At 37.0% G+C, this 24,827-nt stretch overlaps 1 protein-coding gene across 3 annotated transcripts in view; it reads left to right on the forward strand.

The window, feature by feature from the left end:
• The window catches only part of LOC115438871 (ADAMTS-like protein 1), a 148,245-nt gene that overhangs the window by 106,377 nt on the left and 17,041 nt on the right, over nucleotides 1-24,827 (forward strand). For all 3 annotated transcript variants that reach the window (XM_030162740.1, XM_030162741.1, XM_030162742.1), the window contains 13 exons: nucleotides 2,464-2,700; nucleotides 3,849-3,975; nucleotides 4,063-4,137; nucleotides 5,313-5,470; nucleotides 7,654-7,765; nucleotides 8,796-8,934; nucleotides 9,042-9,092; nucleotides 9,174-9,378; nucleotides 10,323-10,470; nucleotides 11,588-11,672; nucleotides 17,505-17,812; nucleotides 21,446-21,575; nucleotides 24,502-24,712. In XM_030162740.1, the coding sequence (XP_030018600.1) occupies nucleotides 2,464-2,700; nucleotides 3,849-3,975; nucleotides 4,063-4,137; nucleotides 5,313-5,470; nucleotides 7,654-7,765; nucleotides 8,796-8,934; nucleotides 9,042-9,092; nucleotides 9,174-9,378; nucleotides 10,323-10,470; nucleotides 11,588-11,672; nucleotides 17,505-17,812; nucleotides 21,446-21,575; nucleotides 24,502-24,712 (1,986 nt within the window). The remainder of the gene's footprint in view (nucleotides 1-2,463; nucleotides 2,701-3,848; nucleotides 3,976-4,062; nucleotides 4,138-5,312; nucleotides 5,471-7,653; nucleotides 7,766-8,795; nucleotides 8,935-9,041; nucleotides 9,093-9,173; nucleotides 9,379-10,322; nucleotides 10,471-11,587; nucleotides 11,673-17,504; nucleotides 17,813-21,445; nucleotides 21,576-24,501; nucleotides 24,713-24,827) is intronic.

Below are 24,827 nucleotides of genomic sequence, written 5' to 3' on the forward strand. Positions count from 1 at the left end.
AATATCACATACTGGACCTTTGACAGGTGTAAAAGTGCACATAGTATAAACAGGAATCAGAACTGTTTTTATTCACCATGTATGTAAACACATCCAAGGAATTCTTTGCCGGTAGATGTTGTTTATTTATTTTTTTTATTTTTTATTATTATAACCTTTATTTAACCAGGGGAAAAAAAGCTCATTTAGATTAAAAATGTCTCTTTCAAGTTGTCTCTCTAAATTATGAATACAAAATATAAAAAAAAAAAAAAAAATGTAAGGAAAGTAAAACAAGAAAAAGCAATAGTATTGTACTTCATGTATATGTAGTGTATTTTTTTTCTTATTTTACTTTCCTTACATTTTTTAAATTATATATTATATTCCTAATTTACCTGGGAGACAACATTGACTGTCAAAAAATTCCTTGTATGTGTTTATGTAATTAATGAATAGGGATAATTCTGAATTTTAAAAAAACAAACAAACAAACTGACATTGTTATATATGAAAATGCATCAACACTCACTGATAAATTAATCTTAATTTAGTTGAATTTTGAGGCCAGAGAACATTATGTAGTAAAAAGTGCTGAAAACATCTAGTTAAACAGAATGTAGTTAGTCAGTAAAAGGGTAGTTAATTTTATATGATTCCTTTCTGGAGGTACATTAGGCAAGAAGGTTCATCCAATTCAATTCAATTCAATTCAATTCAGTTCAACTTTATTTATAGAGCACATTGTAGAGCACATTGCACAAGGCAGACTGATGTGCTTCACAACAGGTATACAACATAAAAAAAACAGTCATAAAAAAGAGACTGCAATTGCAGGTAGACAATCATATGTACACACACTTAAACTCAAACATACACACACAAGTACACACAACTCAACAGAACGCTGACGAAAAAAGGTACATTTTTAACCTGTTTCTAAAAATGGCTACTAATGTCACAAGACTAATTGTATCAGGCAGGGTGTTCCATTTTTGAGGGGCATATACACTAAAAGCCTCATTAATTAACCCTTTCATGCATGAATCATGAGAACCTTAGTCAAAACATTTTTGAGTGATTTTATTCCTCTTTAGGCATGAAAAAAAAATGTTATAGAATTTTTCGTAACTTTTTTAAATGGAGTTACAAAAATTTCCACTCAGCTAGACACCATGCATTTAATTTTTGAAGCAAAGAAACATGTATTTAAAACCCATCATCAGAAAGAAAGATAAGATAAGATGAGATAAGATAAGATATACTTTATTGATCCACCAAGGGGGAAATTCAAGCGTGTACAGCAGTGCAGACAGTATGCGCCAATACAATAGAAAAATAAAGAGATAAAAATATAAACAATATAAACAAATTTGTTAAAGTGGCAAAAGTGACAAAAAATAGCAATAATAATAATGATAAACTGATGTACTGTGTGAAAACTATGATATAAAAACATTTTTCATGCCGCTAATCTGATGTTTTCTCACATTTTAACATACTCTAATATTAGTCATTACTCACTTCATGGAGATAATATGCAACAAAAAACAAAAAAAAACTTTTGTGTAAGAAAACTGTTAATTACACTTAATTACAATTTACACTAAAACGTGTTAGTGCAGATCAGGTTTATCAAGAACAGCAAAGTTACAGTAATGGTATGAATTGCAGTGTATAGGATGATGCGTAACCGTCCACTGTGTTGGCTGATATGAAAATAAAACAACAAAACCCATGAATGTACAAGAGATCAGCTGTAGAATAACTGTCCACTGGACTGACCAGTGTGCATGAAAGGGTTAAACCCCTTTAGCCCTATCAGCCCGCCCGTGGGCCGAAAAATGTATATTAATATTCATCTACTATAAAAATATAATAAATCAGGACAATGAATGTTTTTTTCAACTTTTGCTCAGAGTTTAGACCCTAATGTTAATAAAAGTACATCAAAAGTGTATTTTAGTGCAAACTTTAATGGTTAAACATGATATTTATTTGTGGGGTGAAATATATGCTATTAAAAATCTCCGACACGAACAATTAATTTATGCATATCATTGACAATCCAGCCGAAAAAAAAACAGGCGAGGATAAAAAAATTCCAATTTCTCTTTTTAGTTTGTTACAGTTTACTCAGGCATAGTAATAGATACAATATTTTAAACAATGGGAATAGATTCTGTGAGGTCTCTAAATGTCCATAGACACCAAGAACATCCATATGAACCTTATTATTGTGAAGTAATTCTTCATTTACTTTGGGTATGTCTTTTTAGGCATTTTTCCCCTGAAAATATGGTCAGGATTTAACAGGTTAATTCATTCATTCATTCATTCATTCATTCATTCATTTTTCAAACCGGATAGTCCTCAAGAGGGTTAATGGGGAGGGTGTACCCAGATAGAACCCATGCAAACACAGGGAGATCATCCAAACTTCCATAAGTGAATAAAATCATGTGTTTTCTGTGTTGCCTTCAGGACTGTCCTGCAGATGCTGGTGATTTCCGTGCCCAACAGTGCTCAGCTCATGCAGATGTGCGATACCAGGGTCAATACCATGAGTGGCTGCCCATGTACAATGATCCGGACAACCCCTGTGCTCTTAAATGCAAAGCGAGGGTCTCTGGTCTAGTCGTGGAGCTTGCACCCAAAGTCTTGGACGGGACTCGCTGTTACACAGAATCCTTGGACATGTGCATCAGTGGAGTCTGTCAGGTACGACTCTGTACGAGCGAACATCGTGCCATCTGCTTTAGAAATGAATACCCAATGAGAATAATATTTGGGAATGGGTGTTTGACTGACAGTCCAGGAAATACTTTACAATGCATTTTCCCCGGTTGAACAGAATTACATCCCAGGGCATTGTGTATGCAGAGACACATGAGAATTTTACTACATTTTCTTACCATGCTTTGAATCACACTGTGGTTTTGGTTTTGTTTTACCGACAGAAATTGCAAAAAGCTCCATCAATCAGTTACGGATCGTTGCAAATAATGTTAAATAAAAAACACTGGGGAACATTTTCTGGAAAAGTCCCGTGATGTGCTTTGGAGGCATGTTTCATGTTATCTTCGAATAGCAAACAACAGATCTGGTATGAATATGGAACAAATGATGTGGTTGTTTGGGGAAAAAAATGACATGGTATGAAGGAAAATATCCTTTTTTTAAAAACCAAACGATAATCTCACAGAACAAACAAGGAACTTTTCAGATGATTTCTTTGTTGTGCTCTTTGCAGAATTCTTTATTACCAAGGAGGTTATGTTTTCATCTGGGTTTGTTTGTCTGTTAGCAAGATAACTCAAAAAGTTATGGATGAATATGGATGAAATTTTCAGGAACACAAGGAACAAATAATAAAATTTTGGTGGTGATCGGATTTTTTGTTTGTTTGTCTGTTATTAAGATAGTTCAAAATGTTATGGGCAGATTTGGACGAAATTTTCAGGAAATGTTGATACTGGCACAAAGAACAAGCAATTAAATTTTGGTGGTGATCGGAGGGTGGGGGGTCAGATTTTGATGAAATTTTCAGGAAATGTTGATACCTGCACAAGGAACAAATGATTAAATTTTGGTGGTGATGGGGGTGGATTTTTTGTTTGTTTGTCTGTCTGTTAGCAAGATAACTAAAAAAGTTATGGAAGAATTTTGATGAAATGTTCAGGAAATGTTGATACTGGCACAAGGAACAAATTATTACATTTTGGTGGTGATTGGGGGGGGGGACTGATCTGCCTTGGTGGAGGTCTGTGCTCTCCGAGTGCTTTTTAAGGCTCACATTTGGTTTTCAGAAATGCAGTGCAATTCTTGGGTTTTGTTTTGTAGTGTCAGCTTTTTCCTGTGCTTTACAGATCGTGGGTTGCGATCATGAGTTGGGGAGCACAGCAAAAGAAGACAACTGTGGGGTCTGCAATGGAGACGGCTCATCCTGCAGACTGGTGCGAGGTCACTACAAATCACAGCACGCTTCAGGAAAAGGTAAGGCATCTTTACTCAAGCAGATTTTCTCTTAAAGGTACATTTAATGGCACATTTATTCATGCTTTTTTCTGTTTCTTACTCAAGCTGAGGACACGGTCGTCTCCATTCCCTATAAGAGTCGCCATGTACGTCTAGTACTGAAAGGCCCGGATCACTTGTGTAAGTCCTGGTAGGTCCAGGGTGCCCTTCCATCCAAAACAGCTGATTTGATGTTTGTATTTCAGCGTAATACTACACGATATTTCACATTAAACACAAGTCTTGTAAGTTTTACTGCAGGTCGTGTTTTATTTTATTAATTTGTGGTGCAATACGAACCATTCATTGGTTTCACTTTAATAGACTTGATAGCATATTGAAAAGTACATAATGTTGTTATTCTTTCTAAACCTTGCTCGTAAATGTCACAGTTAAATAACAATCTTGTGGTAACCTTTTAATCCAAACACATTGACTCTCTCAAAGTAGGAGGCCAGATTGGTTTTAAAGTAGCCCCAAGCAGGATAACCAGAAGAGGTATTTCTTTCCTCACTTATGCATGGTTTGGAGAAGGCAATAAGCGTCCAGTAAATGTTAGTGATGTCCAAGTAATGGCATCAAATTCCCCACTGGATCAAATCGATAACAAATGCTCCATCCGTGCACCTATGCTTTGCACGGTTAGTTTACAGATTGCTTTCCGAAGCCAGGCCAAACACGCTTCTTTTTGTGAATGGACGGATTTTCATTAAATATTTCCCCCATTCTCCTGGCCGAGGGCACTTAAATTATAACCATGTGTCTGCATACGGTGACTGCTGCTAGTTACTGCTCATTCCAGTGTTCCCCCTGTTGTTTTTGTTCAAATGTCCATGTTTGATCTGTTGGAGGTCCTGTTAGGTCAGGGTTGAACTGAGGTCATATGATGGAAAATCTTGCTACAGTGTTGCGTTGCTGGCCTGCTTACAGACCTACAGTACATAGACTTTTGGGCTGTGCCAAAGTGTGTCTGTTTGCCTCCAAAGACTTTCATCCTTTCTGTATTCTCTGTGTAACTGGATATGTCTGAGGGTCTGTGTCAAATGGTCTGGGATTGATGAAAAGATGCATGAAAAGTTATCTTAAATGTATTTTTTGATCAGATCTATTTTAATGTGCGCTTTCGTTTGTTTAACTTATGCTGACAGACCCAATCAGGATGGAGAACATAAGCAAGAAATTCTGATATAATGAAGAAAAGCCAGACTGTATAACGGTCTCTGTAGCAATCAGCAGTAATCATCTTTAATTTTAGTTTATGGTTAATATCTAAAAATCTACAATGATGCTCAGTCTATGTACTTTTTCCGTTTTAGATGTGGAGAGTAAAACTCTACAAGGGGTCAAAGGTGAACTGATTTTAGATAAATCAGGGCAATACCACCTGGAAAACACCACCTTAGACTACCAAAAACTGTCTGATAAGGAGGTTCTGAGGATCACTGGACCACTTGGAGCTGACTTCACAATCAAAGTAAGACCTGATGTTAATTACTAAAGCCTTAGAACTATTTTTGTGGTGACTTTCGTATGAACTTTTCTCCTGCATTCAACCTTTCCTAAGAGATTTGTCATCATTTATTGTAATATTATCCTCTTCACTTAGCATTTGTTCGCGAAAATCAGGTATTTGTCATGTACTTGTTCATAAAAGCTCAGAGTAAATTCAAAGGTTGTTTTATCAAAACAGAGAAAACGGAAGAAAAAGCAAAAATATATCACTAACTGAATGTGAAAACAAGCTTCTACAACCGCTGTCATTGATCAAACTACATGGGTTTTACTGGTGAATCCATTTTTTAGAAGATGAAGGTGTTTCCATGGTAACTACAAAGCCTCTGAACGTCCAAATGGGTTATATCTGATGACCATGAAAACATGACAAACTGCATTTTACGCCAATTATTTACATGTATTGACAGAATTAGTGGATCAACAGGATTTATTATTAATAATAATAATAATAATAATAATAATAATAATAATAATACATTTTATTTGTATAGCGCTTTTCATATAACTCAAAGACACTTTACATGCAGCAGATAAAAACAGAAACAGACATATTAAAAACAGATTAAAAGCAGGTATACGCATATAAATAGTTAAACATTAAACCTTAAGATTAAACATTAAACGCAATCTTAAATAAATGAGTTTTTAAAAGGGATTTAAAGGTGTTGGGGTCAGAGCAGTGTTTTAAGAAAGATAAGATAAGATAAGATAAGATAAGATAAGATAAGATAAGATAAGATAAGATAAGATAAGATAAGATAAGCCTTTATTAGTTCCACAGGGGGAAATTCCAGAAAAAATACAGCAAAGAGCAAAAGAAAGTGCAAAATCAAAAATAAAGACAAATCAAAAAAGTTATATATGCTATTTACAGCCATGCACATTCTAATCATGATATATATTGATATATTGATAGGACTAGTGGCTAAACATTTTAGACCAGTAGATTCTTTGGGTACAGGCAGCTGTTAAAGTATGTGAGCATGAAAGTGTCATTCTATTAACTCATAGGGACAAACCTACAAAAATAAATAAATAAAATCATTAACCTCCTGTGTTAGCTCTGTGGAATGTCTTAAACTAGCATCTTTCAGGTCATTGTTTTAGTTTTTGCAGCCTCTTTTCCATGAACTGCAGATGAACTCTACATGTCATGCAGAGTTCAAAGCAAATCTGATTTTGTATATTTAGATTATGAGATATCGGAGTATGCATGAGTCTATTCAGCGTGACATGCAAACATTTTTGTAGTTTCAAAGTAGCGTTTCATGTTAAAATGGCTTGTGTTTTTACTCCAAAATTAGTGTTTGCTTTTGATATGATTGTGACTCTATCATTTCCTCTTGGTGAAAGTTGTATTAAATCCAACAGCAAGTACATATAACCATGAAATTTTTTTTGCTGGATTATTTGACTCAAAACATTACTTTTTACTTTTTAAGATTAATGAATAAACACCCCAGAAACAGTTAAAGTCAGCTGTGATACATAAGGTTTTTTGTTTGTTTGTTTGTTTTTTACAATCTCTTGGCCCAGTGAATGCAACAATTTCATTTTTCATGTGCTTCCTGTCAGACACACGAATACATTCAGATTTGGACCAGTCAGTAGATATTAAAAATTATATTGGCCACGGGGTGGAAATGCCAGTGAAAACTTTCCCCCTCATAAACACATAAAAATCAGATTTGAACAATAAATAGGAAGTCAGGAGACAGAAATCTGAGATGCTATAAATGCGTAATTTTCTAATCTGTTAGGAGGCAGACAGCCAATTCATATTGCAGCGCTGGAAAGTTTGGACGAATGGAAAAACATATTAAAAGTTGCCAGACTGTCTTTCCACTGTAAACACATGAATGTGAATGAGTGGCAGTGAAGTCTGATTTATACATATTGTCAGTGTAATCTTTATTTTGGCATTATCTCAGTATAAATGAGAAATGTTTGCTTAAATATCACACATCTGTCTTGGTTAATTTAAGATGAGTTTTTCTAGCTGAGTTTTGTCTGCATCAGTGAGAGCTGTTCAAACATGTTTAAAGATAGTAAGACAGTGCTATTTACATTTTCATCATCTTTTAGCCTTTTAATCTTTTCCATACTGATTCCAAAGTGTGCTTTTTGTCACTGTTTTCTCAGATACAATTTGCCAGCGGAGCCGACAGTGTGGTTCAATACATCTACTACCAGCCCATTGCCCATCGCTGGAGAGAAACAGACTTCTTCCCTTGTTCTGTCACATGTGGTGGAGGTAGATAAAAAAGAAAACTCTCTGCGTGATGCTGTTTAATCAAAGCGGATTACAGTTGTGATGATATTAAATGTATGATGCTAAAATGTTGGCTACTCTTACAGAGGAATTGTAATAATCATGTCTGTTTGGATCAGATTATTAAGCAAATTACTATTATAACCAAACCTTTCATTTGTCACCATTCTGAGTCTAGTAATCAGCTTTATTACCGTTATGTTTTCATCGGGGTTTGTCTGTCTTTCTGTGTGTTGGTTTGTCTGTTCGCAAGATAACTCAAAAAGTTAGGGACAGATTTGGATGAAATTTTCAGGAAATGTTGATACTGGCACAAGGAACAAATGATTACATTTTGGTGGTGATCCGGGGGGGGGGCAGAACTGATCTGCCTTGTCAGGGGTCTGCGCTCTCTGAGTGCTTTTCTAGTCTGTAATAATGAGGTTTTGTTAGGGTTAGGTTTAGCTACCCTAACCGTAATCCTAACAGCAAAAAGTAATCCATTACTACAATGCATTATTACCTCCGCCAAGTGTAACGGCGGAGATATATTTTCATCGGGGTTTGTCTGTCTGTCTGTCTGTTTTTTTGGCTGTTAGCATGATAATTCAAAAAGTTATGGACAGATTTTCATGAAATTTAATTTATAAATAAATTTTGGTGGTGGGGGGGCTGGGGGCAGGACTGATCTGCTTTGGCGGAGGTCTGTGCTCTCCAAGTGCTTTTTTTTTGTTTTTGTAATGCATTACTCCTAACACTGGTTATCAATCTCTCAAGAACAGTCTGAGCCATATGTGTATCAGTTTTTCTCATGTTTTTCAATGACATAAAATAAAAGCTTCAGGTTTGAAAATGTACAAAATGAACACTGTGGCTGTACCTGATGACTCTGAGCAAATTTCTTACACAGTATTTATTTCCCAGGCTGTTCACTGCAGTGCATGAACACAAAATATTGATCATTTTGTCACTGTCTCAGTAGAATTTTATGCTCTCTGATCCCTTTTGTTCACATTTATTTTCTTCTGTGCAGGCTACCAGCTGACCTCAGCAGAGTGCTTTGACCTGCGCAGTGGCCGGGTGGTCGTCGACCAGTACTGCCATTATTACCCAGAGAATGTTAAACCTAAACCCAAACTCCAGGAGTGCAACATGGAGCCCTGTTTGGCCAGGTTAGAGACCAGATGTGTAGTGGGATTAAACTTTATATTAACAATGGTTATTCTGTTAGTAGAATTTTGTGGAGTGATTCATTTGCTTGTATGATTCTGTTTTTCAGTGATGGCTACAAACAAATCATGCCGTATGATCTCTACCATCCTTTGCCAAGGTATAACTAATGGCAGGTGAAATAGTGCATATGAACTCTGAGTGTAAGAGAGACCCATCAGGATTTTTATAATGTTTTCAGGTGGGAGAGCAGCCCCTGGACGGCGTGCTCCACATCCTGCGGCGGAGGCATCCAGAGTCGCTCGGTGTCCTGTGTAGAGGAAGACATGCAGGGTAACATTACCCCCACTGAGGAGTGGAAGTGTCTCTACTCCCCAAAGACTGCCATCCTTCAGCCCTGCAACACCTTCGACTGCCCCACCTGGCTGGCGCAAGAGTGGTCACCCGTAGGTGCACTGTTTTTGAAAATCAAGCTGAAACTCTGAGCTTTAACTGATTATAGTTGTTCCATTGTGTCATGAATGATGTAAAGCATAACAAAAATACAAATGATGGGAAAGTTTTGCTAATATTCCCAGAAACCAAATGTAAATAGATGTTTCTTTGTGCTCTGTGGCGATTAGCACCTGGGAAGTCAAATATGAGCTCATGTCTCGTTTGTCTTTGTAGTTTGTGAATAGCCTCATTTGGTCTTAATTAACCCTCAGAGTTTGGAAAAAAACATGATTAATCCTTGCAAAACAAACCAAAAAATACACACATGGCAGTTTGATCTTGTTCACTTTGTGTAGTTTCTTCTCAAATCCAACATTACAACATGATATGAAAACTTTGAACGGCTAAAGTTAAAGCAGATCTCTTCTCTCACTTCTTCATCACTCTCATCCTCAAACACACTGAAAAAAGTTTTAATTCTAACTCAAAACTCAAAAGTATTCCCTCACTTCCTCTGTGATATTACACAGCCAAACTCAGCTTACGTTCCTAGCGAAGCTGCAGTTACATTGATCATAAATGTCCCATGCAGCTTCCCTGTGGGGATTTTTCTGCTTCACTAGTTATACAGGTACACACAGGAAACCCAAGCAGCCAGATTTGTGGCCCCCTAAAAACCTGGGATGCTGTTTACCTAGCACATTCTTTCTTGTGAACTTGCCTTTAAATGCTTGTTTTGGCAGAGGACAGACCAGGTTCACCTCTGAGCAGAGAGCTGAGCTGTGGCGAGTTTGGAAGCTCTCTTTAAATACTTCCCTTGAGTTGAGGCTAAAAGATTTTTTTTTATCAAACTCGAGCGAACGGATGTGATCATAGGAAAAAAAGTCAAAACACTGGACTTATCTCTGTGAAAAACCCTAGTATTTAGTAGATACATTGGTTGTTTCACCAACAGTGCACAGTGACTTGTGGTCAGGGTCTGCGCTATAGAGTGGTGCTCTGCATTGACCACAGGGGGCTCCATGCCGGGGGGTGCAACCCTACAACCAAACCCCACATCAAGGAGGAGTGCCTGGTGACTATACCCTGCTACAAATCCATGGGTAGGTTCTGTTTTTTCGGTTGTTTTACTTATTAACCCAGTGTTTCCCAACCTTTTTTGGCTTGTGACCCTATTTTAACGTCACAAATTTCTGGTGATTCCAGACATTTTTTTTGCTGAAAATATTTGTTTTTGATCATGTAATAGTTTGCTACACTACGTTGCGAATAAATGTTAATTTTAGATGACATTTAGTCTATATAATTTATATTATTATGGACGGAGGCAGAAAAGCCAGGTGTAGATTACTGTACAAAGTGAGAATTTTATTTTCCTTGGTCAGGATATGTACAGTCAGTCCAGCTTGGATTTACAAGGCTGACAATTAATACTGAACAAACAATAACTCAAACTGTGAATTATGAAAGAGCTGCAGCATCTGAAACTGACCACAATGAACATTTGACAGATAAACAGAACCACAGTGCTTCAGTTTCAGCTTCAGAGTTTGTCATGTCTTTGATGGATTTGGATTGTCTCTTAACTCACCATATATTGTTTATTAGTAAGCTTTTTTTTTTTTTTTTTATCAATTACTAGAAATTCCAGGCGACCCCACGTGGGGTCCCGACCCCAAGTTTGAAAAACACTGTATTAACCCTTTGTAGTTCACTTATAGAAATATTCTGAAATTCAAAATTTCAACTTTAGTGTGTTATTGGAGGAAATAACAACACTTTACTACTTTTGTGAATTTTTTTCAAAAATGTTTATTGTTATGCAGAAATTCAAGGTCAATGAAGTTACCATATTTGGTTCCTTACCCGTAAGTAAGAGTTAAATCCAAGAAGTAAATATGAAAATACAAGAAAGGAACATCACTTTTATAACATTCCAACACCATAAGACACCTGTCCACATCCACATTATCCCTTTGAACATCATTCTTTACATTAGTACCATTACTTCATGGTACCTAACAAAGCAGTCACTGTTCATGCAGAGGTGGACCTTACAGACCCTGTAGACCACATCTGACCTGAGATTGTTGACTCACTCTAACTGTTGCTGTCAATGTCTTTTAATGTGTGCAGTAATGACCAAAATAGTCACTTGCCCGATAAAGGGTTAAATTTGTACTCATTTCTAAAATCGAGCCTATTTCTTATTTTCTGTAGATACACTACCAGTCGAAGCAAAACCTGTGTGGCATAAACAGGCCATAGAGCTGGACGAGGAGATAACTGTGACTGAAGAACCAACGTAAGTACCAAAGCCAGAAACTATTCCAATCTGTCATGGTTGCCTCATTTTTTACAAATCTCACCAGCACAGTTCTTTTGTATCCTAATGCATTTTTCACCCATGTTGTGATGCTGTTTATTTACTGTCAGAGGGGGATTTTGTGCTGAACCATCACAGGAGTTGGGTCTTTGCTTTAAATTAACTGGGAAGATGCGACTACTAAAGCTATACAAGACTCTGAAAGGTTCTTAACCCGGAAAAAGAACGGGAAATTTGCAGTGTTAAATTACAGAATTACTGTCACTCTGCTGAGGTAAAGAAGCCAAAGTCAGGTCCCAGATCCACAGTTTTAGAAACAGTTTTCATGGTCCAGAGCTTAGGATTTACCCTGAGGTGAAATTGAATTCGACAGGGCTCAGTGCTGCTTTGAAACCTCCACAGTATCATGGTTGTGTTCATGTCAGCAGCCATTTTCATCAACTTTGAGTCCCCGTTTTTTTTACATATAGTCCCCAGTTTTTCTCATATTCGTCATAAAATGCGTGGGTTAGAGAGCATGTATCTTTACTCACCTGTGAATGCCAAAGGGTCATCTGAAACAATGACACAACCGGTTTCTTAAGACAAGCGGAGTTCGATTTCTGCTTGCATTTTTCAGTCACGGTAACAGATGATAACGTCATATTTCAGAGTTTTAGTGAGTGCATGAATTTCTCAATATGCCGTGAATATGAATATGTTTTTCTGCATGTCAAAGGAGGTTATTTAGGGTAAAAGGAGGGGCTAAAAGTGAAGTAGAAAAAACTTTTTTGGGAAATCATTGGGCTGTTTAGTCACTGGCTACTAGCATTACCTCAGCAAGTCTCACATGTTCCAGATGTTCCTGTCCCACATATCAATTGAATAATAAAAGGCTGCCTCTGAAGATGGACAGTGTTTGGATCCAGTCCAGTGTCTTGCATGACTTGTATTAGTGACCATGTTAGCCAGTTCAAAACATCTGTTACTATGACTTATCTTCGGAGTGCTGGAGTGGAAGACCGAGAATAAGGAGACAGAGAGAAATGCCAAAACATATGATTTTGCTCTTTTGCAAAAAAAAAAAAAAAAAAGCATGTCTTTCCTCCAAAAGCACATAAATATCTGTGTATAATACGCCGTCATTCACAAGCCAACAACAATATCTGCCTACCATATGGGGCCAGGTTACGGATGTGAGAGAACGGAGGAGGAAATTCCTGTCTTAGACTTATTGCACCTTCATTGCCAGGCCTTATGCCTGCCCTGAACCACCACTGTGCGAATCCTTGAAAAATTAAACTTAGACATGTTCCATGGCTCAGCTATTTTTTTTTTTTAACCTTACCACCTCCAAGGGTAAATAAAATATTCGCGCTGATGAAAATGTAATTGATATTATTAAGAAGAACCTTTGGCAGATGTTAGAAAAATGTGTTGTTTTCCGTCCATGAATGAAATTACGTTTACTTTCCAACCGACAGATGTATGTTAACTACGCATGAAGATAAACACTGCTGTGGGTTCGCTTGTTGACTTTGTTGTTCTTCTTCCAAGGTCTGACTGTGGTGATTCATTTGTTTGTCCAAAACACAATGAGTCCTTGAGCACCCATAAAGGAGCCAAGTTTGCTGTAATTATGAGCTCTTTATTGAGGCATCTTATAAAACACCAGGGTGCTCTTGTGTTGTGGTCAGACAGCTTAAACAGTGAAGAATACTGTGTTTTGGAGCTGCCTGCCAGATTAGAGTGGATTTCTGTCATATGCATGTGGACCGAGGACATACTATGAAGAGACGGAAGCAGTACTTCAACGTATCAACTTTGGATGAGATTAGTAAAATACAGCTCAAAGAAAATACTTATTTTACAGCTAATAGTGTAAAACATTTAATCACAGTCAGAGAACGAGCTACACAGCCAAGTTAGGTGATGTAGAGGGGAAAATTATAAATATTCCCCATTGTCTTATTACGTTTACTGTAATTCCAAGATTTATTACTGCTAATATTGCTCTAAGCTGAAAAGTTTCATCGCAGTTAAAAGGCGTGTCCATATTAACATTATAAGGCAATTACAGTTCCATTTATAATACCTATTTGTAACATCATTTTTTTCTTTGGGTTTTCAGAAAGAACTGACTGTTTTTTAAATTACGCCTTAGTTACCTAATATACCGCTCTCAGTCACCAGGAAAGGCAGCTGTAGTGTTATAAAGACCATATATTAGTGTAGTCACCCCAGTTAACTCATAAGGACCCAGTGTGACTTTTGTGGCAGTTCCCAAATGAATTTGTCTTCCTATTTAACCTTTCCTAAGTGATTTATCACCATTTATTATAATATTATCCTCTGAATTTAGCATTTTTCCAGTGAAAATCATCTATTTTCCTTTGTTTAATTGATTGATCATGTAGATGTTCATAAAAGCTCGGCGTAAAGTCAAAAGTTATTGTATCAAAACAGAAAAAAACTGAAGAAAATGAGACTTTTTCAGTAAAATATAGCATTAACTGAACATAAACCAAGTGTGTCCATCCACTGTCATTGATCCAGCTCCATGGGTTTTACTGGTGAATTAATGTTGTAGAAGATGACGATGTTTCCATGGTAACTACAGAGCCTCTGAACATCCAAATGGGTCATATCTGATGACCAAAACATGACAAACTGCATTTTACACCAATTATTTACATGTATTGATAGGATTAGATCTGTAGATCTGTAGATGTAGATCTGTAAATGTTTTTGATCAAAGGTGGCTGTTTGAGTCTTTATGGGTTAATCTAGAAACTTTTGGCTCTTCATTTGGTGTAGTAAACATAGAGCTGTGTGTATTGTGTTTTATGTTCAGATGATTACCAAAAATACAAAGGGTGACTAGTACTGATAACTGCTGTCATTCCAATTTAAAAGCTGTAAATATTATTTGTTACACCAGTAAGGCTACAATAGAGCACATTCCACTTTGGGTATGCTTCCATGCATTCCACTATTATTCCAAATATGGCAATATCTCTGAATTTGACAACTATATATTCCATTCTGAAATTGCCTTTTTCTGAATTAAGTATTTTCTGATTAGGATGTGAGCAATTTGCTAATTTCATCCAGTTCTATCAGGACACTTTTAGGTTTTATCACAGTTTGTGTCATTCAATAACAACCAGCTGGTGTAAAGAAAAAGATCCACTGTGGCATAGATGAGTACTTTAATGAAAAGGCCACAATATTTGCGCAAATAACAAAAAATCTACCTTTTCAAGAAAGTGTTTAAAAGAATGAATATATGTGCTGTTGAATATCTGCTACCAGTGGAAAACCATTTTCATCTGGACTGTGCACGCCTAACAGGAATAGCAGATGAATATTCATGTGCATTACCAATGTGAATGGTTTGTTAGAAATTTTGTCGTTGAATAAATAAATAAATGCAAACATCTAAATATTTTGTGCATGTAAACAGGAAGTGAGATATCCCCTCTTTCTCCCCTGTATTTCCTGCCTTTTTCACTGTTGTCAAATAAAGAAGAAATATTAAAGATAAATCTAAATAAAGCTACAAAAGACAGAAATCAGGAAACAAAATGCAGGTGTTTAGTTAGTCTATGAGAGCACAGACTTTGTTTACTACAATGCATTTAGGTAACATTCATTCATCCCCTCATATCTCTATTGATTCTTGTTTTCATCAAATACAGATATTAGTGCAGTTTTTCATGGTCAGAGTTGTTTCTGCAGAGGTCATTTAATTGGGAACACTGCAATTTTAAGTGTCTGTTGGAGATGCTGTTGAATCTCCTGGTGTGTTTACAGCAGACTTATATCATTTTATTTATCTTCCCTGAGCTGCAGAGCACAGATAAGGGGCTGATAAACAAAATGTGAAGATGTGAAACAATTTATTCTGTAACAGGGGAATCAATAAAGATCCAATTTGGCGAATGCAGTGGGTGTTAGCACCAAACATGTCTTTACTTAACACCTTCATCTACTTCTTCTGCTTTTTATCATCATATGTAAAGTAGAAGAATGACAAATGGATGTGTTTTATGGACTCGTTTAGCATAGGCATACAGCATATACACACAACTTAAAGGTTAACTTCTAAGGACAGATATCATGCTTATGGTAGCTATCCCATATTGTTGTGTGATGAGTCACTAAGTCTGTACATTAGAGACATATCTGACAGTGTTGACAACAATGGGTCATTACCACTACACTGTAAAAAAAAAAAAAAAAACAAAAAAAAAACAGTAATATTCCAGCAGCAGGGGTGCTGAAAAAATATTTTAAAATAACAGAATATAACCATCTCATAAAAATACAGTAATTTTCCATAATTAAAATGCAGTTTTTTGCCCTAAATTTACATGAGATTTTGCGTTGTTTTTTTTGTTTTTTTTACTTTTTAATATTTAGTAAAGAATATTTACATGTATTAGAAAAATCTAATTACTTTTAAATATAAATATATATATATAAAATTTTCAATGAGACTAAGTTGTACAACCTATTGATAAAAACTGTATTTTGACAGTTTATCAGTGCTTATACATGTTATACATTCACAAAAATACATTTATTCAATATTTTTGTTGTAATTACACAAGATATTTGTCAATTAACAAAGAAGTCTTGTTAAACTTACCGAACAAATACTTATTTTACGGTTAATTGTCAGTAATTTTATCTCATTTTATTTTTTAATTTTTTTACAGTATTAAACTTTAAATTAACAGTTTAATCTCATGAAAAGAAAAGAAATATTTATGAAATTATGATACATTTGCAAATGTATTTTAACTGTATTTTTCTGTGAAAAAAGATAAAATTTCTTTTAAAAAATGGAAATTTTGTGGTTATTCAGAGTTACAGTTTTTTCATGTTATTTTACATTTGACATGTAAAATCACAGTCTATTTTTGTCATTTCATTGATATTTTCCTGTATCTTAAAAATACAGGAAAAATCTGTAAAATAAACAGTGAAAATTATATTAAATTACAGATTTTTTACAGTGTATAAGACACTGGCTTTTGTCTCTGAGATCTGTGATTGATCAAAGTTTTCATCATAGCCAACAGGAGGTGCAGAAGTCATGCTTCTTCTCAGACCACTTGGGTCACAGAGTGCTATAAGGCTATACAGGAATATTTGCTCAATGACGCCAAAGTAATACTGCCTCCTGAAGCTTTAATGAGCACAAGGACAGCGTCAAACATTTCGATCTCCTCAGTCACTTCTCCTAAACATTACTGAGTCATTATTCAAGTCCTGGAAAACCCAATTTGAGGTGCATTCCTTGTCCTTGATCCGTAAAAAGACCTAACTTTTAATTAATCCAGTTTTATATGCATTCCCAAGAAAGTGAGTCTCTTTGAAAGTGTCAGTTGAATCCATGGATCAGTCCAACAGCTTTGTGTCTCATGCATTCTAGTTTTATTTGTCTTTCACTCTCCGAAAGCAATTAAAATGGTGACAATACAGACTCTGAGTCCAAATTTCAGCCAACCTTAACAGGCCTTATTAAGGCATTAATAAATTCCTGCTCTGATCCCTTCTTCAAAATGAGGAGGGATGCACATGAGAGCTGTTTATCAAAGAATGGCTGATCCTAATGCTTCACAGCTGCTCAATTAACCACAACAGGAGCTTATGATCTTAACTATAAATAACTAGATGGCGCTTATTAAATCAGTATGTAACTGCATTTCCAAGCCTGTTTGCATGTGAATTTCAGGAATGCTTCAGAAATACACTTGAAATCTTTACGTCTGTGACTTATTATTCGGCATGCTTTTTCAAACCCCTGATTCTAAACTCCAGGTTCATCCCGGGGCCCTGGCAGCCCTGCAGCAGGACATGCGGTGCCGGGACCCAGAGAAGAACCGTCAAGTGCCAGGTGTTGCTTTCCTTCTCCCAGACTGTGGCTGACCTGCCCGACGACGAGTGTGACGGGGTCAAACCTGAGGAGAGCCAGTCCTGCTACCGGACCCCATGCTCTGGAGTGGTGGAGCTAGGAAAAGAAGAAGAAGAAGAGGAGGAGGAGGATAATACAGAGACTCCTCAAAGGGAGGAATTGCATGACTGGGAGTATGAGGGCTTTACAGAGTGCTCAGAGAGTTGTGGGGGAGGTATGTACACGACTTTTTGGCCTCTTTGGTATGAAAAAGTATAGTATAACAAGACCAAAAGAGCAAAAAAGGCCTATTACTGTTTATTATTAATACTCAAATGGTATCATATATCAGACGTACTGTATGTCCACTCCTCATATCTGGACTAAGGTCTGGCTGAACCATTATTATTCAGGAACAGGGAATAAAATCATTTAAATCAAAGCCATTTGGAGGATGCAACACTGTAAAGAGCATCAAGAGGAGAACCATTTGTGGCCAAAACTTGCCTTTTTTAAGCTATCAAACAAAGACGACATCTGTAATTGTAAAATCCAGCAAGTCAGATTAATACTTAACTATTGCTTGTTTGTTTAGTTTAACCCTGTAAAGCCTGAACCATTAAATTATTGATAGAAAATTCCAGTTCTTTGAAACTGGAGCCTTTATTGGTCCTTCTGAACAACCCAAAAATATTTGTTTCAAATATCAATTTCCATGTATGAGTTTCAATTTTGTATCATATTTGATACATTGGGTCTCAATGCTCAAATATTATTATTTTTTAACAAACAAAAACATCATATAACACAAACATAGGGTGTCACGGTGCTGCAGTGGTTAGCACTCGTGCCTCTCAGCAAGAAGGTCCTGGGTTCGATTCCAACACCAGTCGATGGGGGTTCGGACCTTTCTGTGTGGAGTTTGCATGTTCTCCCCGTGTTAGCATGGGTTCTCTCCCCTCCCACCAATCAAAGACATGCACTTATAGGTTAATTGGTTAATCTAAATTGCCAATAGGTGTGAATGTGAGAGTGATTGTTTGTTTGTCTAAATATGTCAGCCCTGCGATGAACTGGTGACAACTGAACTGTACCCCGCGTTCACCCATAAGTAGCTGGAATAGGCTCCAGCAACCCCCATGACCCTAGTGAGGATAAAGCGGGTTCAGAAAATGAATGAATAGATGACACAAACATGTCTAACAAATTGGTAATTCCTTCTCAAAATTGGCAAAGTTCTGCCTCCTTCCTCATTAATGTCAGTCTTGTAGCGTCACTGGAAAGGCCTCTGGTGAACAAATTCCTCCCCCTGGTGGATTATCCGTGTATTTCATGTATCTAATTGTAAACATCAGGTTTTTCAAGAAAAAAATATCACACTGATCATGTAGAGGGCTTCAAAACTCATGTAACAAATATGAAACATTTGGCGTTATAGGGTTAAATACACTCAAAATCTCATGGTAAACTTCATTCCTTCTGTGTTACTAAATTTGTTCCAGTTGCAATTAAAACAAAAACAGCAGTAACTGGTGAGTTTATGGCATTGGGAAACTGAAACAGAAGAGGAAAGTTAAATAATATTAGGTGATAATGGATGGAGAACCACATTTAACCCTAAAGGTTAACGTCACCAACTCAGCAGTGAATGCAGTGCCAGACAGAGACAGTTTCCCTAACATTCTGCCAACATTACTTGAGGCCCACTTTAATCTCTCCACCTCCACATCCAAGCCTGTATGCCTGCGTTGTGTGTCTGTGTGATAATCTGTTCATGTGTAACCTAATTTGTGCGCATGGGCGTAGGCTTTTGTCAATGTCTGTGTATGAGCGCTCACCCAAACTCAACAAACTCCCATTCGGGGATGATTACAGACCAGTATCGAATGTCACATACACACCCTGAGGGCTGCGCTCCTGTGGACCATCACACCAGTGTGGCGTTTGAAGTGCCTGCTTCACTGTTATTGTCCCCAACATTAGGAACAGGCTCTGGGATTCATGTTGCGTTGCTTTTAACATGACCTGACATCACACCCTTAAAGTTTAAGTCCAGGCCAGAGCATTCGCAGGGAGCTGCACTTTGTTAATCGTGTCCCATCAGATGCCATTTCTGCTTGTTTTCATTGAGGCGCCTAATATCCAGATTCTTTCATTGCATTGTATGAGGTAATATTGACAAGAACAATGCAGGCTTACATGAATACCAATATTCCGCTATTATTCTGAATATAACAGTATTCCAAATTCGATATGAGTCATGTAAACATATTCCAAATCAGGCCTTATTCCATTCGCAACATTTTCCAATTAATACATCTGGGAAATATTGATATTATTCAGGCTTTGGAAGCAAGCAATTTTTTGGACATGTACACAGAACATTTGGAATATGTGTCTCATTTGGAGCTTTTATTGCAGTTTGTGACTCATAGTCTTTTGTGTGTTTATAGTCACAAACCAACTAGGCAGCACTTTGCAAAACTGAGACAGAGGTGGATTAACTAAACAAAAGCCCACCTTTTTAGTCAGTAGGCAAACTACTACACGTACTTTTAGACATGACCAAAGACTTGGATATCATCAAGGTTTTAGATATGCAAAAGGTGGCTGCAGGAGAGAAAGAAAACCGCTGTTAGCATGGTTGAATGTGTCTCTGTTGAAATTAGAGTATGCACAATTCCATATTTTTCCCCCTCTTTTTATTGACTTTCAATAGACAAATGTACATAACACACCAGCACATACTACTCTAACTGCACACAAAAAAAACTGTGTAAAAGAAAAATAAAACACACAAAAACACACACACAAAAAAAAACCCAAAGGAAGCTGTCACACTCAATAGCTTTATAGATGAGTATCTGTTGTTGCTTGAGAAAGTCTATTAAGGCTGTCCACAGCTCTTCGAATCCTAGCGCTTTACCCCTAATTACATAGGTTAACTTTTCTAATGTGACACACATCGTCATCTGTCTAATCCAGGACTGTGTAGATGGTACTTCAGTTTCTCTCCAAGATAAAGCAACCATCCTCCTGGCCTGCAGGAGGCCAAAGTTGATCCAAGTCTTACACTTTGAGTTGATAGAAAAGTTATCTGGATATACTGCAAAAAATCTTACCAAGTGTATTTTTTTCACCTATAGAATAACTTTTCAGTGAGATATAAGAACTTATTTTTAGACAGTAGATCTTGAAAATCTAGACCAACCAAGATAACATAGATAAGATAATTTTCACTTGTTCCATTTTTTTGCTTGAATTAAGCAAAAATAATCTTGAATTAAGCAACAAAATCTGCCAGTGGATCAAGTGAAAATGATTTGGTAAGATTTTTTTAAGTAAGATTTTCAAGATCTATTGTCTAAAAATAAGTTCTTATATCTCACTGAAAAGTTACTCTTTAGGTGATTATGTCTCATTGTAAGTGTGATGAAATATTTTGACTAGAAATGAGGAAAAATACACTTAGTAAGATTTAGATTTTTGCAGTGTATATTCCTAAAATACAAAGTTTTGCTAAGCAGGGTACCTGGTTACTTGTGATTTTACTTAGAGTGTTGACAACCATTTCCAAAAAGCTTCTGGACAAGGATGTTTGTTTCACTTTTGTAATGCAAAAATCTACAAAATCCTTTATTTTTTATGAACACTGCAATGATAGTTGTTTTAGCAGAATATTCTTTTCTTTAGCCGTGTAAATTATAGCCTGAATAAGGAAGAGTAGTTAATGTGGAAACAGGACAGGAAGCATATGTTTATAACAGTTTTAAACCTTGAACTTGGATTAATGCATGGATGAAAGGATTAACCCTGAACCTCAGCTGCGGTTCTGTGGTCACCTCTGTCTGTTACTGTTTATTCCCAGGTGTGCAGGAGGCCGTTGTGATCTGTTTGAACAAGCAGACAAGAGAAGCGGCAGATGAGAGTCTGTGCGTGAGCAGCAGACGTCCTCCACAGCTTCTTCAGGACTGCAAAACCCAACCCTGCCCACCCAGGTAAAACCCACAAATCAGAGCTGCACCGTCATCGGTTAGACATTGTTTAAAATGGTTTGTGCATGAGCGTTAAAAGTAATTAGTTGATGGTCATGGGGGGAAGAAATGCATTTTTGGAAAAAGGGTTTGGCTACATTCATAAGAAAATATTAATTGAAAGCAGGACTGAAATTGTGCTGAGCTCTTTGTTAGTTTGCCAACATCCAGCAACCCAACAAAATATGCACTATATGACCATTTCCTGGAGCCCTGATGCAACCCTGGGCCCCACACCTGGAACTACTTAGCTTTCAGACTATCAAAAAACATTCATAATACGTGAATCAATTAATCTCTGCTAATCGTTGGTCGTATTAGAAAGCGATTGAAATCCCTCTAATCCACTATATTTCCTTCTCCATTTGAACCACTTGAGCCAATTAAATCACCATTAAGTCCACCTGAGTCCAAGTGATTCTGAAGCTCAGTGACAGAGATGGATGGTTGTATCACTCAGAGCGGGAAATGAAGCCAGCAGGACCGCTTATGGAACCTGGCTAAGGTCAGACACAATAGGGATTGAATGTCAGCGGCAGTTCTATCGCGTGTCCAACTGTCCTCGGAAGAACCTGAGGTTGTGTCACTGCAGAGAAGCTCGAGGAGATGTTTAAGTTCAACTGATTGTTCATCCTCGTTGTATCGTGAATGCCTTTGGGAAAAATACCGAAACGCTTACTGGTGTCCAAAGAAAGCATATAGAGTTTAAAGACAAGTGTGAGTGTGTTCATAAAACTACACTGATACTGTGAAATGTTTTTTTTTTTGTCTTATACACAGTGTTAGATTTCAACTGAAAGGTCAGAATTCATCTTCTGGGGGCTATGAAATTCTATCGAAATGTGGTCATTTTGTTTCAGATTTCTTATTTTTATTAACAGAGCAGATCAAGGAGAGGCTTTGCCCTCATATAGGTCTACATAAAACCTCTGGTGGTCACTTAAAGCATTGTGAGTCATCCTCTGGGGATGATGTACCATTAAAAAGAAATTTTTATATTGCTGGAGGCTGCTTTAGAATACTGAGAAAGCACATAAAACTGCATTTAACCCTTAAAGATCTCAAACTATTTTTGTCGTTTTTTACAATTTACCTTTCCTAAATGATTTGACACCATATGTTCTCTGCATTTTTCAGTGGAAATCATGCATTGTCTTACATGTAATTTTCTGACCATATAGACGTTCATAAAAGTGGAAGTGTAAATTCAAAGGCTATTATATCAAAACAGAGAAAAGTGATGTAAAAGTAACTTATTCAGCAAAATTATTGCCAACTGAACATAAAAAAAGCATCTTCATCCACTGCTATTTGCCAAAGTACTTGGGTTTTACTGGTGAATCAGTGTTGCAGAAAATAACAGTGTTTTCATATTCACTATGGAGCTCCTGAACATCTAAATGGGTCAAATCTAGTTTTGCATAAAAGCTGAGAAAACGAGTTTAACCAGAATTATTTTGATATATTCATAGGATTAGTGGTTTAAAACTTATTAAACATTTTAGCTTGGTAAATGCTTTTGGTCGCCTGCTTCTGTGTTGGACTTTGAGGGTTAAAGTCCTAGTTTTTTCATCACTTATTCATCTGTCATTATGGGAATTTTTTAAAGCTATGGTAGATTAGCTAAACTGGAAATTGCAATTGGAAATTATTTTTGTGTAAACCGAGAGCAAAATTTTGGACACACCATTTTTCAAAATGAAATGCCTGCATAATTAAGCAGCATAATGACATGTTGTTTAATATATCTGAGCCGTAGCTAAACGGTGAGTGGATTTTGCGGTAGGCCACACGTTTCAAGTTAACACCGTGCACTGTGTCGGTGTTCCACCACTCACACTCTGTCAGAAAACCCAGAGGCTTGCAGCCTGCTCTTGCCTGTTTTTTCAAACTTTGAATCTTGTTTTCAGGCACAACAAACGCTGTACTGGACTTGTTTCCTTTGGCCCTATACTACCTCCCAGAGGCCTCCTCACCCTCCCATATTAAGCTACACTCTTTGGATACTGTTCCCTCTGAAGGGAAACAGCCATAGGATTTGGCTTTGAATATAGTAACCGTCCAGAAACAAGCTTCATTCCCAATTCTCCTCAGTCCCTGGACCCTTCAGTAAATATGGATCGTTTTGAAAAATCACATAATCTGTCAAGCAAGAAGTAGAGTTACTGCCATCTTGGTCAAAGTCAAAACTTTTTGGATGCTATAAAAGACACGGGGACTAAAGTTACACACATGCCACATTTAGTTTCAAGACTGGAATAAAAATGCTCAGTAAACTTTGATGTTGGATTAATCACTGTGTGAAACTGTCTCGGAAAACAGTATGGATAGTGATCCACATGGGTCACTGGGAAAATGGAAGTTAAAAACTTATTCCATAGGGATTACTCAAATATCAATGAATTCAGTGGGAGATTTAATGTTACTTTGCCAGGATCCGGCCCCATGAATCACTCTTTTCGTTTTCACTTGTATTCACTTTCATGAAATTTGTTTTCGTGCGTTTACACATTCATGCGACTGCAAGAGCGTCCTCTCACGGGATCAAGAAAAAACACTGAAACTCTGATTGAACTCCTCCTGACTGACCCTCTTTGTGGTCTGGAGAGGCTGCATAGAAACGTATACAAGATAGATGATGTGATTAATCTGAAACTGTTAAAGTTAAGAGTTAAAGTATCAGTGCTCACTAAAAAACAAGCTTTGATGCATGCGATGCCAAAATAAACTATGTGTGTACTTAACAACCAAATACAGGTAAAAATTAATGATGGTGGTCCACTGGCTGTAATTTAGTTGATTTTGCTTTATGATTTACTATGAGGATTTTTTTTACGAGCAGAGAATCCTTGTCTGCAATACAGTTTCACAATAAACAATGTGTTGGCAGGTGGGAAACAGGGGAATGGAGTTCCTGCTCTGCTACCTGTGGGGTTGGTATCATGACCCGCAATGTGGCTTGTACTCACCGGCCCTTTCGGGACAGCAACCAGACTGAGGTTTTAAGGGGCGAAGACTGTCAAAACCCCAAACCAAGTCCTATTCAAGCTTGCAACCGCTTTGACTGCCCTCCAATGTGGGACGCACGTGACTGGGGAAAGGTAAAACTTGGGAAGCACGCCGCCACACGTACCAAATTAGAACTGATGCATCTAGCTCGTATTGTTGATTTAAACCCGTGTGATCCCAGGCGAAAAGGAAATAGCACCTCCATAT

Source organism: Sphaeramia orbicularis, chromosome 18 (assembly GCF_902148855.1).
Source record: "Sphaeramia orbicularis chromosome 18, fSphaOr1.1, whole genome shotgun sequence".
In the NCBI taxonomy this organism is placed as follows: domain Eukaryota; kingdom Metazoa; phylum Chordata; class Actinopteri; order Kurtiformes; family Apogonidae; genus Sphaeramia; species Sphaeramia orbicularis.